The sequence below is a fragment of the Pyrus communis genome, chromosome 8, assembly GCF_041283825.1.
Source record: "Pyrus communis isolate YQ-2024b chromosome 8, ASM4128382v1, whole genome shotgun sequence".
Taxonomy (NCBI): Eukaryota; Viridiplantae; Streptophyta; class Magnoliopsida; order Rosales; family Rosaceae; genus Pyrus; species Pyrus communis.
The window spans coordinates 5,237,349-5,252,439 of NC_142572.1; the positions used below are offsets into that span (position 1 = coordinate 5,237,349).

At 36.7% G+C, this 15,091-nt stretch overlaps 1 protein-coding gene and 3 long non-coding RNA genes across 4 annotated transcripts; all 4 read left to right on the forward strand.

The window, feature by feature from the left end:
- The first annotated feature begins 481 nt into the window (after positions 1–481).
- Positions 482–1,808, forward strand: LOC148694641 (uncharacterized). The gene is made up of 3 exons (XR_015965738.1): positions 482–531; positions 927–981; positions 1,713–1,808. It is a non-coding gene; the product is annotated as an uncharacterized LOC148694641 (long non-coding RNA).
- An 869-nt stretch (positions 1,809–2,677) lies between these two features.
- LOC148694642 (uncharacterized) lies at positions 2,678–5,510 on the forward strand. Its single transcript, XR_015965737.1, has 5 exons — positions 2,678–2,817; positions 3,001–3,099; positions 3,192–3,276; positions 3,358–4,202; positions 5,046–5,510. It is a non-coding gene; the product is annotated as an uncharacterized LOC148694642 (long non-coding RNA).
- Positions 5,511–10,579: 5,069 nt separating this feature from the next.
- On the forward strand, positions 10,580–14,839 carry LOC137718671 (uncharacterized). Its single transcript, XR_015965005.1, has 2 exons — positions 10,580–11,164; positions 14,510–14,839. It is a non-coding gene; the product is annotated as an uncharacterized LOC137718671 (long non-coding RNA).
- LOC148694643 (uncharacterized) lies at positions 11,708–13,230 on the forward strand. The gene is made up of 2 exons (XM_088698156.1): positions 11,708–12,148; positions 12,231–13,230. Exons 1-2 carry the CDS (start codon positions 11,858–11,860, stop codon positions 12,492–12,494), a joined length of 555 nt encoding a protein of 184 aa, XP_088554282.1. The 5' UTR covers positions 11,708–11,857; the 3' UTR covers positions 12,495–13,230.
- Positions 14,840–15,091: the final 252 nt, after the last annotated feature.

Below are 15,091 nucleotides of genomic sequence, written 5' to 3' on the forward strand. Positions count from 1 at the left end.
TATTTTAACTCCCCCTCACTTCCCTCTTCTTCCTTTTTCCCTGCGCAATACCCTCTCTTATTCCTATGTATCTCCATCTTTCTCTCCGTCCCTCTCTCTGGCTATCGCGACTTTGTCTCCAAGAGGTAATTTTCTCTTTAGTTTTTATTTTCAATTTTCTTTATTTACAAATTGGGAGTTAGAATTAGGGTTTTTTTGGTTTTTTTTCTTTTTCAAATTGGGGGTTAGAATTAGGGCAGTCGGGTTAAATTTAGGGTTCGTAAATTGGGGGTTACATTTAGGTTCTTAAATTAGAGTTTTTAGGGTTCTTAATTGGGGTTAGATTTAGGTCTTAAATTAGGGGAACGATTTTGGGCAGTGAGGTTAGATTAGGTTTTCTTAAATTGGGGGTTATATTTAGGGTTCTTAAATTGGTGGCGATTGTCATACTGTAATCAAGTTTATGTCCAAGTGTTCAGGAAGGGTTATCATAGTGAGGGATAACAATAGGTTTCATAGGTTTGAGGATGGAAAGTGCACATGCGGAGATTAGTTCTGTAAACTTCCATGTGCTTCCCTTTGTTTTTGTTTTCTCTGTGATTGCACGTTGCTCTCTTCATAAAGTATGCAAACATGAACACATCTAGAACATGGGTTTAGCGAGTTGGCATTTTTCATATTTCAAAATTTCATTTTCTGGAGAAAGGGTTCAGCAATTTGGGATTTTTTTTCATCCAAATTTGTGTTTCCTGGAGAATGATATTGTGTTGTAAATTCTTATATTCTAGATGGGTATTTATTTGCTCTCTTGAAGAAATTTGTTTATCTTTTTTGGATACCGGGTGAAGTTTTTTGTCAACGAATACTTTCAGTGCTAATAATGTCATTCTTTAATGAAAATACTTTCATATGATAAGATTGTCATTCTTGATTTTTTCAATTTTCAGGAGAAAAATCCACTAGCCTTTGGATGTACACTTTGGTCACCTGCATTACTTTATGGTAATTTTAATTACTATTTCCATAATTTTGTTACCTTCCATTTCTTTCTAGTATTGTTGTTTGACTTCAAGTTCAAGTGGTCTGCTCGAAAGTAGTTCCATGGATTTTGATATTGTTGTGGTTGACTTGCTTTTTTAAGGTTCATTTGATGAGAGCTTACATATCAGAATTAGATGTTTTGGTTACTCTCTTTTCATTGGTTTTCTGATTGTATTCATTGACCAATACTGTGCTTTGATTTTGAAAATAGAAGGTTATCATCTCTGCTTCTAGGGAGATGCAAAGAAGGTTATCAGTTATCCGCTGCTTCCCTTTGTTTTAATATGTACATCCCTGGTTATTGTTGAATATGTGCTATAATTTTTTGTTTCCATCCATTAACTTGGATGCATATTCTTGGTTTTTGCCTACCCTCGAGGAGCCAAATTGCTAGCTTGTGGCTGTCATTTGAATTCCTTGACACACACAGAGCATGTACATACTAAATTTTGCCTCCAACTACTCCTTTACGCTAGTTTCTTCTTATAAGTTATAATTGCTGGGTCTATATCCTATCTGAATTGATTAGTTTGTGTATGGTATATCAGTTTTAAGTTTTGTTTTTGCCAAACTTGAATTGGGTTTAGAATTAGGGTTTTTAAATTTCGTTTTAAATTTAAGTTGAAATTATTAGCATGTGTATGGTAAGTTAAATCTTTGTGTACGAAACAAATTGATTTCCAATTTTGTAGATGTCAAACCTCATTAGAATCCGGAGGGTGATGACTTTTACACCTAGTCTGACGACTACACCTACTATTGCCGCCACTGCTCCGGCAGAGATGGACTATAGGCCGGTCAATTTGGTTGACCCAATTGGTCATCCAGTCCCACAAGCACATGCATCGTCGACTTCTTCGGTGGCGTTGCCTGTTAGCGCCCGATGTACTCACCGGCACCCTCGTACTACGAACCAGATGTCGCCATCGGGATCCACAACCGATGCCTCAGGTACACGACCAAGTATACAATCCTAATTCACTCCCTCATTCCCATGTAACTGAATTTTGTTATTTTAGGTTGAATTTGTTAAGTTATGTCATGTAAGGATTAAAAAGTTGTCATCGTTCCGAACCTTTTATTAAACTGTTGTGATCATTATGTTGGATGCGTAAATTATTTATGTTATTTTTAGGGTTTTGGGAAATGTTTTAATTTTAGGGGAGGTTATGCTGAAATTTTAGTAGGATTTGTTATTAGTTTTGGGTTAATGATTTATTTTTCATCTCTTTGCAGTGAAGAAAAACACCCGGGGACCTTGTCGGCAATTGAAGATGGCGAAGGTCACCCGGGTGACCAACGGTCGTATCCCAATCGGATACAATGAGTGATATCGGGTAGCACCAACGGCGGAGCAGCATAGTGCATTGGCCCATGACATTGGGCATGTTGTGCAGACCTTTTGCCCTATGCAGTGGAAGTCTTGGAAGACGATGCCGAAGCAGACGAAGAACAGGATACCCAACCAATTGTCCGTAAGTAGCATTGCCTTTTTAATGCTTTTCATGTAAAATTTTTACGTTTATATTTATTACTGTCTTTTATTACTAATACTTTCAAAATATTTGTTACATTACAAACAAACTACAATTTGGAGGACATGGACGAGGACATGTTTGCGTACCTCAATCGGCTTTTCTTGAACGCTACAAGCAGTGGAAGAGTGACCTGCACCAATGTTTCCAGCAATTTGATGATCCACATGTCGCTCTTGAGGAGGGTTGTCCGAAGGAGTTGGAGGACCGACAAGATAGTTGGGTTTGGCTTTGCGATCATTTTCAGGAGCCGGGCTATGTGGTGCATTTTTAATTACGACTTCTTTCATTTTACTTTTTTTAATTTTTACTAGTGTTTATTATTATTATTATTATTATTATTATTATTATTATTATTATTATTATTATTATTATTATTATTATTATTATTATTTTTATTTTCTTTAAGTATTACAACTAATACGTTTACGTTTTTTTATAACAGAATAAGGCGAAGACGAGTAAGATCAATCGGGAGAAGAAGACTCTTCTCCACCGTTCGGGTTCGGGGCATTTCTCTTATAGGATGGAGGCGTGACAGAAGGTATAATATCACATCTTTCATTTCCAATTTTAAAATGCCGCTAATAAATTTTTTTTTCTTACTAACATTTTCCTTATCTTTTTCGATTTCAGGATGGTTCAAAATTTCTGGAGATCGACGTCTTTGCTGACGTTTATGTTCGGCCTAGGAATGAGTTGACCAAGTCCCTTCATGCAAGTAATTTCTTATGCATTCAACATTTATACTAATTATTTCAAATTGTTTTCTATTAATAATCCATGTTTTTCTTTTTCACAGGCGACTATGGTGGAGAAGAGTAAGTCGATGCTTCAAGAGTCCGCCTTCCAGCTTTTCTCGGACACGCCGATTGAGTCTGTGGATCCCTTGAGGATGCAAGGTTACACATTGTGACAGAGACATTGGACTAGACTTTCAGTCAGAGGCCAGGGACTTATTGTCGGGGGATAGGAAATGCCAGGCGGCGAGAGAGTAGAGCCTCGTCATCCTCGCAGTCAAAAGGCCAAGTTACGGCTTTGACACAAGAAGTCGCTGGCCTAAGGAGTGAGTTGGCATCATACAAGTCTCAAATGTCGATGCTTGTACAAGCCTTCAGTTCATCCAGAATACATCTTCCTGGTTTTTTTGCACCATCGCCCTCACAACCTTTCCACACCGAGTAAGCACAATAGTCAGGCCTGTCGACCTCCGACCCTGTCCCCAACCAGTAGCAACATGTTAATCTAATTCCAACAGTTCTCCACCCTCTCTTTTCGTTTTTGGTGGGAAAGGTGCTCGAAGGCTCTTCCATTTTCTTCCATCGCTTTTCCCTTTCTCTTCCTCTCTGTTTCTGTGCTTTTCTCCCTGCGTCAATCCTTCATGTTTCCCTACTTCTCTCCACCTCCTCCTTCGCCCAAGAACCACTGGTCAATCTGGTTTCTCTGGCTTTTTCCGATGGTGGCCAAGATTTCGTCATGAAGGAGATGAATGATGGAGGTCAATCGGATCTTAAATATGATTTCTACCGTGAGACTTGCCCAGAAACTGAGACCATTGTGAGGTTAACGATGGCGCAGATTTACTCCCACTTGAAGAATGTCTTTGCTCAGTTGTTGCGCCTCTTCTTCAATGACTACTTCATTCAGGTATATCCAAACCCCAAATTCTTTTTTTTCTTTATCTTTATGGCTATTTCTCATATGGGTTTTGTTCTGATTGCTCTGCTTTTAATCTTGATACTACTTTTCTTCATCTTTGTGGGTTTTTCTCAAATGGGGTTTCTTCCAAATTCTAATCTTGATCTGGGTTCTCTTACTTTCTTCATTTTTGTGTCGGTTTTTCTCGAGGGTCTTTGTTTTGACCCTTGGAACGATATTCCTATAGATTTATTTTATTTTTTTTTATATAGTTTTGTTCCTACTTTCTTTTAAAACTTTATAGTTGTACGTACATTTTTATTTATATTATAAATAAAAATTGTTCTTTTATTCATTAATTTGCTTTTTTTTTTTTTTTTGTCATTAGTTTGAATTTTTTTTTTTAATTTTCCTTTTATTCTATGTTTTTTTTTTGATAAAAATTACACTTGCGTGACGCCGATCAGTTGTCGCGCAAAATTAAGTGCGTCTTATGACTTCGTCGGGCATTATCACGTGCCTCTAACATTTTTCGTCGTGCAAACTTTTTGAGACGAACTTGTCACAAAGCGCGCTTGTACCCTTTTACCATTTTTTTTTTTGCGCGATGAGTTTGAAATTGTTTGTCCCGCAATGTCTTTTTTCACGACCTTTGCGTGACAAAATACATGCGACGATTTTCTGGTCATCATAGTTTTTGTGCGACCTAATAATAATTTACGCGACAAAATCTTCCTCATCGCGCAAACTGTTTAATTTAGTAGTGGCAGTGGATAGATCTAGCAATTCATAGTTATCCATTTCATTTATACTTACTTAGTAACATGCATTTATCTACCGTTCTGCATGCAGTGACCACTTCAGGTCGGGTGAGTTATTGAACTGGTGACGAGCATGGCATGCATGTGAACCCCCAAGGGCACAGGAGCCTGCATGCATGGGTTGGCATTTGAAGAGTACCATGATGTTGAAGCTTGTCAAAGCATGGACCAGCTGCGCCATTTGGTCCTACAGATTCCTGTGAACAAGTCTTATAGCTGCTTTACAATAGTTGGGAAACATTATATATATCGAAATTCAGTATATGAAACCCATATGAACCTTTGACCCTCCTCACCTTTAAAATAAGGAAATTGGCTGAAAGTAGCAAGTTACAAATTTTAAATGCTTAAATGATCACTTTTCAATTGATATGTGGACATTATTTGATATTTTTCAATATTTAGTAATTTGTAACGTGATCATCTCATTTCCATTAAAAGAAAATGTAAATAAATCTTGTCAAGCTAAATAAAGTCCCCTAACCCTCTTGCTTTGCAATTTTTTTTTAACAAACGACAGTATTTACACCAAGGGAGTGGAGGAGTGTGCTTTTTACTTAACCAAGTTACAAGATTACTTGCAACAAATGTGAAGTACCTCGAGGTTGAGCGTATATCCAACAGTTTTCCCGCCCAATCTGCATTCATATCCATTCACCTCCATATGTCCACGCTTCCTAAAAATTAACCCCTTTTCTGGGATTTGCTTTTAAATAGCTCAAAATTCTCATACAGCCGCCATGTGATCCTTGCTCAGAGAGTGCATAAATTGATTAACCAAACTGATGGCATAGGCTACGTATAAACGAGTAAGTGACAAATAGATCAACTTCCCAACCAACTAGTGATATCTCCTCTATTAGTTAGAACCTGATTAGGATAAATACTCAAATGATGATTATGCGGAATCGGAGTCTCAGCTGGCTTGCAAGCTAACATAGCAATTTTAGACAATAAATCAAGCACATATTTCCGTTGAGATAAGTAGAGACCTTCCTTCAATCGGGCCACCTCAATCCCTATGAAATATTTCAAACCTCGCAAGTCTTTCATCTCAACCTCGGATGCCAAATACACTTGTAATTAGGGATGGGCAACGGTTATGGCGGGCAGGTAACCGCGGTTATTTACCCATAACTATTTATGCTCATACCCGCATAACTGTTAACCCATTGGGTAATTGCCTAAACGGTTATACCTATACCCATAACCGTTTATAAATGGTTAACCATACCCATAACCGTATACCCATTTAACCGTAACCGTTTAATACTTGTTTACCCATTTACCCCTTTTAACCCGTTTATCTTTTTTTTTTTTTTTTTTAATTTTTTTTTTTTTTTTTAAGTTTACCATTATCCCTTTTTCACCCGTCTACATGTTTTTTAACAACTTGAAAATTAAAAAAAAAAATTCATAATTTTCTTTTTTTTTTAACAATTAAACACCGTTATATGTACATTCATCATGCATTTCTGTATTTTAATTTTTTAAGTCCTTATACCATTCCAATAATTGAAATAATAGTTTAAGGACGATATTTTTAACTGTTACCAATGAAGGTAAATATAATATTTGGTAAGTATTGTTGGGTTACAAAAATTGTTTAGAAGACATTTCTATCAAAGCATTTCTGTCAATTTCATGGTTACCCGCAAGGAATTTAAATTAATTTGGCGAATTCCTTGATGATGAGAATCATCATTTCTGTAGCAGTGTTATTGAGAGAAGGACCGATGAATTCCTTGCTAATTTATTGGGTGCTAAGTATTATTGGATCGAGAACATGGTTTGTGTTAATTTTACATATATAAAATAAATGAGTAAACGGTTACCCGTTTATAACCGCGGTTAATACCCATAACCGCCCATTTAAATTTCTCGGGTAAACGGTTATACCTATAACCGTTTATTTATCTAAACGATTACCCATAACCGTAACCGTAACCGTTTAATTTAAATGGGCGGATAACCGCGGTTACCCATAACCAATGGGTATTTGCCCATCCCTACTTGTAATTCTCAATTTCTTCAACATCATCACCTGTAACAACCATTTATCCTCATATATAATCAATAAGGTTACCATAGCAGCCATATCATCCACATATATAGTCCCATTAACTTTGTGTTTAATTGTGAATACCCATTTGCAACCCACTGGTCACTTCTCTTTTCACAAAGACACTATATTCCAAATCTAATTTTTCTGTAATGTATCCATATCTACTTGCGTACCTGCAATCCATATTGGATCTTTCAAAGCATCTTCAAATTTTGTCAGTCTGTATACTTGCCACTTGGCTCACCATAGCTTGGTATTGTGGAGAGAGTTGGTGAATAGAATGTATTGGGAAGGAGATTTTTAAATGTGACTGGTACATGGGTGGTACGCCATATGTCACTATATAAATAGTGGAATATGTATGCTAAAAAGTTATTAACTTACAAAAATTAAAATTTCCCACCACTTCTATTAAAACACGTGGTGTACCACTTGTATTCCTATCACAATGAAAAATTCTCTCTTACTGGGCAATAGTGCATCTAGTCTTCTCTTCTGGTGAGAACTGTACATGTGGCTTCCCACGATTCTATATCGGAAGCAAACAATAAGGTTGTTGAACTACATTACTATTAGATAGAGTATTAGTTTCCGATTTATTCACTTCAGGAATATCCAGAGTCACATGAGTGGGCACAATTGAGTATAGATAAAGGGTTATTTCATGAACGTCAGATTATTCATTCGCTGGAGATATCACTTCACATGGTTTCACTGCTGTTCGAGTAGATTAGCGATCATTAAGGCTCTATCGACTGGTCAGCCAGTGCTTTTTGTTGTTGTTTAGTTCAACTAGCATGGAGTTTGTCACAATCGATCGTTCATATTTACCGACCATATTTGAATGGTTTCCATTTCGCTCATTGATAGGATTTTTACCACCTGTAAAAGTAGAGATAAAAACATCAAAAGTACTTGTAAGAGTCAAGGTTATAAAAAACGCTAGGCGCTAGTCGGGCGGTGGCTTGAGGCCTAGCGCCTAGACGGACGCCTAGGTGGGCTAGCCGGATTTAAGTAAATTTATAAAATATCATATAAATAAGTGTTTATTTACACTTCAAAAAACCATATACTTGTAATGTGTTGAGAATTTGAAAAACTGTAAGTAAAGTGCGAGACCCTATTGAGTTTAGGGGTGGAAAAAATTCCCGAAAATCCCGAACCGAACCGAAAAAATCCCGATCCAAAACCAAAAATTTCCCAAACCGAAATTCCCGAAATTTTCGGGATGCTATCCCGAACTAATCCCAAAATTTCGGTATGGGATTCGGGATTGACTTCTCGATATTTCGGGAATCCCATACCAAACCGAAAATATATAATATTAATTATTATATATATATTTATACATATATATTATTCTTTTATAATTGATGCTAGTAGTTTCTAATTCATGCTCAGCAACCTAGAATGCCCTACACCTTGCATATTTTTCATGTTCTGTTTGATATTCATGTGGATTTTATTATTGTTGCTGCCATGGCTGATTATTTCAGAAGGCTTGATTCTTTTGTCTCTCAATAGATTGCAAAAAGAGTTTAATTAATTTGAATTTTGACTATGATAAAAAGAGTCAAGCATGCCAGTGTTCAATTAAATGGTAGTGTGAATGAAATGAAATTCCTAGTTCATGAATGTGTTCTTGAATTATATATTTGAAGAACAATTTATAATTTCATATTTCAATTTGGGATTCCCGATTTGTCCCAAAATCCCGAAAATATTTCGGGATTCCCGAAATTTGGGATTCCCGAAAATTTGGTTTGGGATTGGTCTTCAAATTCCCGTCCCGAAAAATTTCGGTTTGGGATTCGAGATACTAGTTTCGGTATGGTATCCCATACCGAACCACCCCTAATTGAGTTTATGGGCAAAGAAAAGACACATGGATTACATGCAAAGCATAATGCTACATCAAATATCAGCCCCAATATGGGCCCATTAGACCAACTCCAATGGTGGGCTAAAAGCCAAATTACCTCCTAAAATTTCCCCCCAAACCCACTCCAACCCAAGGGGAAATTTTGTGCTAAATGCTAAATGCTAAACCAATGCCAAATTCCCCCAAAATTTAGCCCAGAAATCGGAGAGGACTCTACCCAATATTTATCGGAATTTAAATTTTTTTAGATTAAAATGTTCATAAAATTAATTTACGATAGTCTGCATATTTATTTAAAAAAAAAATTTAATTTAACAAAAAAAATAACCTAATTTCGTTCTTTAATAATCTCGGGCTAAAATTTTAGGCTATAATGGTTGGAGTAGAAAAACTGTTTCTGTGCTAAAAGTTAAATTTTCCGGGCTAAAAAATTTGGCTTTTAGCCCAACCATTGGAGATGGTCTTAGCTTAAAGCCGAAATATCATCACATATTCACTTTTTTTTTTTTTTTTTTTTTTACTAAAACAAAATATAAAAAAAATATAAAAAAGGGGCTTCTTTGAACATTTTACGCTTTCCTACTTCCAGTCTAGAACCACAAGTTGCAATGCATTTGTTCTCTTCGAATTCTGCGATCTGGGTTTTGAGATAAAACAGTATTTTCTCGGGAAAATTCAAAAAATTCCCCTCCCATTTTCTTCTCTTCTTCTCTGTAAATTTGTAAAGTTGGGTTCGAATCCATCGTTATCTGAGTTTTGATTGTTGGGTTTTGAATCTTTTTATCTGGGTCTCTTTGTTTCGGCTTCATAAATTTTTGGATCTCTCTTTTGATCTAGCGGTCGATGAATGGGGTGTATGAAGCTTTTGGGTTTGCACAAAGCTTTTGGGTTTGTAGGATGCACATAGCTTGGGTTTCAAGTCTGAGATGAGAGTTTCTGGTATTGCACGAAGCTTTTGGGTTCCGCCTAGCGTTCCGCCTACCACCACCTAGATCGCCTAGCACCGCCTACTGCTGCCTAGGCAGCCTCCTAAACCCTTCCCGATTTTATTGATGTTTGGCCCAAAATCGCCAAAGAAGCTCACCGCCGAGCGCCTAGGCGGCCTGTTAGGCCGAATTTTAGAACACTGGTAAGAGTACAAGTTCGTTATAGTAAGAATGCTTATGCAAGGTCATTCTCAATTTAAAAGATCCGGCAGAAGAAAACTAACTAAAAGAAACACTACAAGAAAAAATGGAAAAGGTGACAAATTCTATGTGATGCCGAAAAATTTGTCACATATATAAAAATTATGTGACCAAAATGTTAAACGCGTCACGCGTAATTGGTTTGCTAGGTACGGAATTTGGACCAACTCATGTGACGATAAATACATCACATATTCTAAAATTAAGTGACGAATATGACAAGTGTCACTTATAATTATTTTATATATTTTAAGATGAAGAAGTAGTGGCACAAAATTTTCGAAGTCCTTAATAAAATATATGGTGGGACAAAATGGCGCCATATGAAATAGGGTATGTGAGGAATTTCAAAGTGGGTCGCATATTTGTACTTTTGTGAGGAAAGTGGTCATCACATTACAAACGGGGAATAAAGTTCCAACAAAAAAAAAAAAAAAAAAAAAAAGAGTGAATCAAATATTAACTTTTTTTTTGAGAATTCTCCCCGTCTCTCATTCACTTTCCTGTTCTTGCTCTCATACTTCTCCCCTCTCCATCACCGTGACCTAAAATCATGGCAGCCACCGCTGGCCGTCTCATCCCTCAATTTTCTTTCTGTCTCTACTACAACAGTACCAGGATCTTCCGAGCCAATTGCTCAAACCCTTTCTCATCTTTTCGCTCTCTGTCATTCTCCACAACCAAAAACCTTAGAGACTCATTCAACCAACAAGCCAAATTCAAGCCTCGCACCAACCAGACTACCTTGATTTGTCGTCCAATAGTTCTCTTTTTGTTCAATTATGATTTTTGTGCTGGATTCACAGGTATCTGTCTCCAATATTGAGCTTCGAGTGCCCTTCACTTCCGCGTCCACGAATCCACCCTCCCAAGTCTCTATTTGGGTAAAATTGTTTCATTTATTATCAATTCTTTTTAACTTAGGGTTTTGAATTTGCAGATAATTGCCCCCAAAATTGAGCAAACCAGTAGCCTTTTGTGTCCATGAATCGTCGAAGGGATTTTGCTTATCTAAGGTAATTAGTAAGGGGTTTTGTTTTTGTTTTTTTTTTTTCAAATTCACTTAAAATTTGTAGTTCCCTAATTTAACATATTATTAGACCATCTCCAACAATGGGCTAAATGCCAAATTTCCCCCCCAAACCATCTCCAACCCATGCTAAAACATTGGGCTAAATGCCAAATGTTAAAGTTGGGCCAAATTCCCCCCAGATTCCCCCCCTCCCCGCGCGACTGGACTCGCTGGCCCAAAGGCCAGTCTCGGCCCGCTCACTCGCGTACGCGCCCCACGCGGAGCGCTTACAGACCTTGCCCGATAGGGTGGGCCCCGCTGTCAGCGGGTTGTCGGCCACCCAGCTGAAGTCCAACGGCTATTTTTGCAATCCAACGGATGTGTTTCAAGGACCGTTGGTTGATCCAACGGTCCAAATTCAAATTTGATTTTTTAAAATATGTTATTTTAAAATACATTGAATCCAACGGCTGAGATCAAATATAATCAAATCTAACGGTAAAAAAAAAGATCTAACGGCCCAAATTGAAATCTAACGGTTAAAATAATTAAAAAAAAATTATTTAACTCAAAATTCACCCAAAAACTCTATAAATACCTATGTATTTGTTCAAACATCCACACAAAACTCAAATTTCTCTTACAATTCTTCCAATTTATCTTTCTACCATTTCTTTCCATTTCCAAATTGTTCAACATGGCAAGAGAGCATATTAGAGGTCGTAATTGGACTTGTGAGGAAGATGTTGCTCTATGCTTGGCATGGGTTTCTGTTAGCGAAGATGGTGCAGTTGGCACTAATCAAAATAAGAAGGTTTTGTGGGATAAAATCATTGCAAAGTTTCAAGAAAACTGCAATGGTAGCAGGCGGGATGGTGGTGGTGTTTATGATCGGTGGAAGACTATCAACAAAGCATGCACTTTATGGAAGGGAAGCTTGGAGAGAGCCGTGGTTGGCATGGCTAGTGGGAGGAGCGCCATAGAAATTGTGAGTTTTGTTATTGATATTTTATTTGTCATGTACATAATATTATGTTGCAACTAATTATTTTTATGTATTTTTTGCATAGGGTGACAAAGCAATGGAAATTTACAAGACAAGAGTAACACCAAAAAATCAAGTTTTTAAGTTGCAACATGCTTGGGACATCCTCAAGGATTGTCCAAGGTGGGGAACCGATGCGGACCAACAATGGGGAAGATTATTTCAACGTGAAGCTGCACAGACAAATGCCGGAGATGAAGGTGTTGCTGAAGGTGTCGATGAAATGACCCCATCTCCTTCTTTTGCTGAAGGTGGGGAACCGATGCGGACCAACAATGTGAGCTTCTGATGAGGTGATAGACCTTGTCGGCCTGTGGCATCTACCCTCCGTTCAAAGTAGTGGTCATGATTGACAACTGCATTCAAGATGCTTTCAAAAAGCTCTCTCCTCATCCGAAACCGCCTCCGAAAATCATGAGCAGGAAATCTCGGACGCTCGATGAAATAATCTTTCATCATTCGATCATGACACTCTTCTCTATCACGCTGCACATATGAACGTCCCGTGACAGAACCACGATGGCTAGATTCGCCATTGTGCTCAGATTGCATAAACGAGTTGAATAGTTCAACTTCAGCATTGAACAATTCAACATCCTCAATCTCCATCCTTGCTTGATATTGTGCCATCTGCATTGCCATACTATGCCTTCTTCTATCACCCATTGATGAGATATTGAGGATTTTTAGGAAACAAAAACTCTTTGAAAGTTGAAATATGGGTGAATATAGAGGATGATTGAAGGTTGAAAGGTTGTGTGATCAACAAATATTGGACATATGTTTATATAGAAGATGATTTTTGAAAGTTTGGTGGTGAATGGTTGGTTGAAAGTTTGGTGTTTATATAGTTGGTGAAAGTTGAAAGTTTGGTGTTTATATAGTTGGTGAAAGTTGAAAGTGTGGTGTTCAACGGTTGGTGAATTGAAAATTTGGTGTAGGTTGGTGAATTGAAAGTTAGCCCAGGGTTGAAAGATTGGTAAAAGTTGACGGCTTACTTTGTGGGAAATTTAGTGATTTTTCAATATTTATCGGAATTTAAATTTTTTTAGATTAAAATGTTCATAAAATTAATTTACGATATTCTACATATTTATTTTTTTTAAAAAAATTAATTTAACAAAAAAAAAAATAGCATAAGTTCATTCTTTAATAATCCCGGGCTAAAATTTTAGGTCAGAACGGTTGGAGCAGAAAAGTTGTTTCTGGGCTAAAAGCTAAATTTTCCGGGCTAAAAAATTTGGCTTTTAGCCCAACCATTGGAGATGGTCTTAGGGTTTTGTAATTTTTGTTCAATTTAATCTATTTTTATGACTAATTTGCTAATTATCAAATTTCTCATGCTTTGTTCTATTTAAACCCCATTTATTTTTATCTAATTTGTTATTATTTAGTGATTGTTTGGCATCAATTGTATATGCTGTTATAATGGTATTTGGTTACAATTTGAAGAATCAAGCTACCATGGTATGATTTCCTTTACTTCAATAATTTTTGTCTGGCTTAGGCATGTCTCTGTTATGTGTTCTGTTTGAATTTTTTAGAAACTGAAAGCTTGTTTAATTGTATGTTTATCTAAGATGTGCTTCCCATCTCTTCCCATAAAGCTCTAGCCTTTGATAAGGCCCAAGTAACTCTTTCACTGACTTGAGATTAGGGCCTATTAATTTTTCGAGTACTGTAATTTTGCCATATATAATAGTTGTTCTTAATTTTCTCCTATGAATAATTTGTGCCTTTGCTTTCAATGGGGTATGGTGGTTGTGTTTTTGCTGCTTGATGATGATTTTGTTTTACCTTGGTGTATTAGAAAACTTACAAAAATTTACAAGGATTTGAGCAGGAGCTGAGCCATAAGTAATGTTTATAAGAATTTGAGCTCTTAGATTATATAATAACAGTCCAAATAACTGGGGTTGCAACTCCAACCCCACATTCTCCGCCTCTCCCTTTGAAAATCACATACAACCTTATCCGTGCTTTGTTGTCCTTGCCTTACTGTTAATGAAGAATTCTGGAGTTCTCTAGATATACAATGGGTGGTATGGTCAGTTGTGCGGGTGTGTTGATGAGGTGAGACACCTTGGGGGATAATATTAGGACTTATCTTTTAGAATCATTTTGCTATCTAAAGCCTTCAAGACATACCATTCACTAGCAACAAACCTATAAGTTTGTCTTGTACGGAGTTGTTCTTACTGTAATTATTTCTTCAATTCTTATTTTCTTCTCTTTTGTTGTTATTCAAATTCTCAATGCATCTTTAGACACCAATGTTCATTTTCTTCTCTTTTATTATGTAAGGATAAGATGAAGAAAAAGAAGGATGGAGTTAAAGGAGAAAATATCCAAGAAGCACCTGAGATAGTGATGGTGGTCTTTCAAATGACAATGATACTTGTGCTGAACTAAAGACCATGATATGGCTAATGACTTATATTATGTATTTTGCTGTTGGTTTCAAACATGCACACGGTATACCTGTTTTGTTACCGACTCAATACTTTAGAATCTTGTTAGCATCTCAATATGTTTAGAGGTGTTAGGATGCTTATGTTAGCTTTTGGGATATACACTTAGTGTATGTATTGGATGTAACCTAACTTATTGATCAATGAAATGTGATTAACCAAAGTATTGCCTCATATTTGTTATGAATTCTAATTCAAGATGACAAATTGTTCCTAATAGGTATATGATTTTGACACATGTGGCACATATTTCACCACATGCCAAAGGAATATGTGACAATTTCAGTCTCACTTATCCTCAACCATAGCATTCTAGGATCAGATTGGGTGATGATTAATTCCTCACTTATACATTTGTTATGTGACGAACTTATAGGTCACTGACTTTTGCGTTTTGTGGCGCTTATATTCCGTC

Coding starts and splice junctions, on each gene's coding strand:
- LOC148694643 (XM_088698156.1), top strand. CDS start 11,858: ATGGCAAGAGAGCATATTAGAGGTCGTAATTGGACTTGTGAGGAAGAT. Junction 12,149..12,230: donor GGAGGAGCGCCATAGAAATT/GTGAGTTTTGTT, acceptor TTTTTTGCATAG/GGTGACAAAGCAATGGAAAT.